The 5,113-nt window shown below is 35.4% G+C and overlaps 1 protein-coding gene across 1 annotated transcript in view; it reads right to left on the bottom strand.

The window, feature by feature from the left end:
* The window catches only part of GRIA2 (glutamate receptor, ionotropic, AMPA 2), a 168,378-nt gene that overhangs the window by 62,634 nt on the left and 100,631 nt on the right, over positions 1-5,113 (bottom strand). The window contains exon 5 of the mRNA XM_012652992.1: positions 3,534-3,603. Within this exon, the coding sequence (XP_012508446.1) occupies positions 3,534-3,603 (70 nt within the window). The remainder of the gene's footprint in view (positions 1-3,533; positions 3,604-5,113) is intronic.

Raw genomic sequence — 5,113 nt, 5'->3', positions numbered from 1 at the left:
GAGACTTTTCTCAAATGCCAAGTTATCCTTGACTATTTGAGAGTAAAACACCAAATGCTTCTTGGAATTTCTATGTGCACGGGCAAGGCTTGTTAGCAAGTATGTTTCACTGCAAGGTATAATAGATGGTTAGGTGGGGTGAATAATAGTGCGTTGTGTTCACATCTAGAGTCCTTTTCTCTGGGCTTTTAAACAATTTCTTCAGAATCCTCCATTCTCCTACATAACCGTATAGGCTTGGCTAAATTCTAGGAACAGGATGGTGGGTGCCTGGATGGCGGATGGTGAGGTTCAGAATACCAGATGGAGACTTTCTCTTAGTTGCGCTGTTTTTAAGCTCAGTTCTCTGAGTCTCAGGAACTTTTCCAACTCATGCTCTCTAGAACAAAGTATTATCAAGAGAAGTGGGTGTTTAGGGACCAGGGTTTGTAGTTACCTGGTTCGCCTTTGAATCAAGTCCCTTGTACCAGGTGCTCTTAGTGACCACCCAGGTTCCCTAGGATCCATTTTACAGATGCAGTTGATTTGCCCATCCCCCAGGTGCTTCCTCTGCTTTGGCCAATGGCTCATATCCATAACCTTTCCCAGAGAATTGTCCTTGGAGAGTAGGAGCCACCTGCTCATGGCCCTTGGTCAATGGCAAAGACTAACTGGGATCTAGGTACAAAAGTCCCTCTGTCTTGCCTCAGGTTGAAAAAATGAGGTGCAATTTATGTAACAGAGCACCCCAAGGGATCAGACTGAATACAAGTCTCACCTGAAACCCATTCTTGCATAGCTGTTTTTCCTTCCCTCTGTTGGTTGCTTCCCTCACAAATCTCACCTGAAACCAGTTCTTGCACAGCTTTTTTTCCTTCCCTCTGTTGCTTCCCTCATTCCTTTACAGGTTGCTCCTGAAACTTACTTAATAATGTGTACATAAATACCCATGCCTGGCTCTGCTTCTAGAGAAACCAGTAAGAGATTCCTACTTTTAGCTCAACACCTTAAGCTTGCTTTCTGTGGTTTCTTGTTCTTCAAAGACTGAATCTCACAAGTTAGTTCCTTGTCCGTATCTCACTCTGCAGGCACTTTTAGTTTCATCTTCCTTCTCTTTGCTATACCACATACTCATCCTTCATCTGCTGTGTGTCCTGAAAAACATTTGTTGACTTTTTGTACCTGTTAATGTTTCATTTCCTATTTTCTCTTTCCTTAAGGTTTTATATAATTTTTACTCTTTTACTGTCATTTTACTGTGGTTTTACTACAAAAGACTCTTTCAACTGAAACCTTGAATAAGGTTTTAAGTTGGCTTCAGTGAGGATCTGCATTTTCCTAAGTTTTCCTCTTTGTTCTCTGAAACTTTTCAATTTATAAAAAGCAACATGAGAGAAAGAAGGAAAAAAAGAGGGAAGCAATCACAAGGAAGAGGCCAAGGGTTAACAATACAGATGGCAACAACTTGGCAAATTAAAACTGACACTACTACTCCTGGAGATTTATTTGCAGAGTTTTAAAATGAAAGGTAAATCTTCCTTAACAGACTGTAAAAACCTAAAATTTTATCATACAGACATGTCAAATCATCAGCAGGAACCACCACTTTTTAAAGAATTAAATCGAGGAGAGTAATAAGTTTGAAGAAATGAGAACTACGTCCCCTTATGCCCCTTCTTCTTCACTCTATGTACACGTTATGCTTTTAAATGTTGTTATCAGAAACTTAATCACAGCCTGTGTTTTAGGAGCCTTATCAAGTGTTCCACAATTCCTAAGGAAACTAATCAATAATATTATCCGAGGATTTTTTTTTAATTTTTCATAAGCACCTACTCTAACACTCACTGGACACTGCACAGCAAACAGGACATTCTCAGTCAAGAGTTTGGAGGATGAAAGCCCTTCCATGTTGGGTGACATTCTTCAACTTTAAATGTCAGTGAAATTTACAACCGTTCTCTAAATTCTCAGAAATCGCAACACTATACAGACTGTTGAACTTACTGATTTACTAGAAGTTCCATGTGGTGAGGAAATCAAGTATTCAGAAAATGGAAAACAGAACTTGAATTCAGATAGAATATTAGGTAGATTTCTCCCCAGAAGCATGACAGCAGCATGAACTTGCTGTTTTCTTTTTTTACTTTGGTCATTCAGACACTTCTATAGCATCAGATATCAGCTCTCAAATTGATGAGCCACCTTCTGTCATTATTTCTCAATGTTCCAATATAATCTTCTCCATCTGGACATTTTTAAAGATCACAGCTTTCAATGTGGCTCTGTGTTGTTCATCAAATGGCACAATTTACACAAGGGACTGACAGTCCAGGCTGTTCCCTGCACATAATGTGGTTCTGAAGAGACTGAATACAGAGCTTCATCTAGTTTAACTCTTGCTTCTCCTTAGGGAGCCCTTTCGATCTCCTTCATACACTTTAAGGGAAAGTCTGGAGAATTTCTGTAGTAGTTAGCCATTAGCCATTTCATTGCCAAACAGAAACTTCATCTTGAACAACCAACTCCTCCCAATAGCACATAGGTTTGAAATGTAATATTCTTAGTTCCTGATACACCACCTTCTAGTGAAAACAATATTTATCAGTTGTAGGTTGTAAGTTTTGTTTGTTATGTTTTTATCTCTTTCTGTCACTACTAGAAAGACTGTTTTCTGATGTTAACAATCTGATACTCCAGAAACCAAGAAATAAATCTACACTTGCTTATTGTTAAAACCTTTTCAGAGTCTTATTATGCTATTTAGAATAAGGTCTCTGCTTCTCTCCCTGTTTTCCTCACCTTTTTCTCTTGTGGTTTTTATGGGGTGGGGGTGTGGAATGGAGAGTAATCCTCGATCACATACTTATGTAGAGAACATAAACCTTTGCAACGACAAAGGCCTGAATTATTTGGAAAAATATCTGGTGATCATTCTACATGGACTCTGATGATATTTAAGAGAGGAAAATACAATTAACCACTCTGTTTTTTCAGTGTCTCTTATTTTGACAGGAATCATGATGAAAAAGTGATTGGCTATAGGAATTTGATTTTCATTGTGTTCTTTATATAGCAAGCAGGAAATCAGAAATAAATAATACATATCAATATTCTGAATATTTCCAGGTTTAATTTTGCACTAAGACATATTTTCACAAATGCACATTTATTTCAGATATTGTGCATACTAAAAATTTTAAAAGAGTGTTCAGAGGGAAAAGTTTATAAAAGACAGCGACAGTGAGAAACGAGGAAATTTGGATAATTAAACTTTAAATATTTGTGAAAATTCTCTCTTTCTTAAAATGCACCTTCTGAGATGATTTATAAAACTTGTCAAATACTGTTCTACAAATTATTTGTAATAATAGGAAATTGGTTAGAAGACATAAAATGGGAAGTACTTCTAAAACATATATTCAGAGATAGATTGTCACTTCTACTCCATCAAATTTAATCAAACTATATTTTTAAAAACATCACTGATAAATGCTGGCCATTCAAAGTTAACTTTTTAAACCAATAAACATATCTAGTAACATAATAAATACCAATTAATTCACCTACCAGATTTGCAATGATGTAGTGGTACCCTTTAACATGCTTTCCAATGGTAATAACCTAACAAAGATAAAGAAAAAATTATTTAATTAATATAAAATAATGTAAAGGTAAAATTACTGGCATCATTATCTGATTCAGGAAAAAGTGAAATTTTATCTATTTTTTGATGTTCCACAATGAGTCATTTTGATAAAATATAATTATCAAATCTAGAGAATATTTCAGAAAAAGTAATAATACGTTTTAATGCTTAATAAATATTCTCTTTCAACAAGTCCACAACTAAACAAAAAGAATCACCTCATTTTTGTCAATAGTATAAATAAGGCCACAAAATTTTAAGAAACATAAAACCAAAATATGTTTGATCCATAACAAATCATAATTTTATTCCAACAAAAGCTATGTTTTTGTCTTCTTAATGAAACATTAAACAGCTCAAACTGTTTAACATCTGAGATTTTATATTCATATATCTATATTCAAAGATAAACACACAGTTTATAGTACTACATAAATTTTTAAAGAATATTAACAAACATATAAAGGCATTCTTATGTAGATATATAAAATAACATTCCTATCCTAGGGATGTTGAAATGTTTACAATTTAGTTCAAATGGACATTATTTACAGCTATAGACAGCAAAGTATCATAGAAGCTAATTTTTCTCCACTTCTCTAAGTCAAAAATCAATGGTGAGATGAACACATCATGGAACAAGTGATTATCCTGGTACTGCTCTCAACAGTTTTGGACACTATTGAATAAATTAGACTTTTTACTGATCTATATCAATTATGGAAAGAGTAGAAATCGGTGAAATGGCCATTCTGTAGTTTTTGTACATAGATATTCAAATGTAATTTCCATTATTAATAAAATAATCACATCAATAGCATGAAATGCCAAGGTTATAGGCAAAAATTCATACTATTTGCTCACTTTCCTGATTAAACTGCATGGTAGCTTCCCTCTGTGTTAGCATAGCAAGCAAAGTTCTTAACAGGCTACAAAGTCCAATGACCTTGCGAGCTTCCCCAGATCCACCCTTCCCATTCTTTACACTCAAATCACATAGACCCTCTTTGAAAATGCTTCTTCTCTTCACCTCGCATTACACATTGTGTCTCTTCTGCTTGAAAAGCTCTCTCCACCTTCATATCCTTTGTCTTCTTAACTCTTAAGGCCCAATCCTTACCTCCTGGGAGAAAACTACCCTGACTTTCCCTCATCCCAGACAAAGTCAGGTGTACCAAAGCAACATACTTAGTTAAAGAGCAAGACTCAAATCCTAGGAAGGATTCTACCATATGCCACTTTGATATTAAGTGGTAGCTGTTTGGAAGGAAGTTACCGCTTATATTGTTTTCTAACTCATTGTTAGGTAGTACAACTAAATTGCCTTTTGCTTTTTCAAAGAAACTGAATCTTCTGTGTTGAAGGGAGAACTTTGAAGAAAAGATGTCCTTCTGAATGAAAAATACATAAATTAGCATCAGCTGAATCTGATTGATTATGTCCCTCCAGTGTCCTACTGACACCCGTTGGCTCTGCTTATTCTCC

This window comes from Propithecus coquereli, unplaced genomic scaffold (genome assembly GCF_000956105.1).
Source record: "Propithecus coquereli isolate 6110/MARCELLA unplaced genomic scaffold, Pcoq_1.0 Scaffold408, whole genome shotgun sequence".
Classification (NCBI taxonomy): domain Eukaryota; kingdom Metazoa; phylum Chordata; class Mammalia; order Primates; family Indriidae; genus Propithecus; species Propithecus coquereli.
This window is presented reverse-complemented; position numbering and strand designations above follow the sequence as displayed.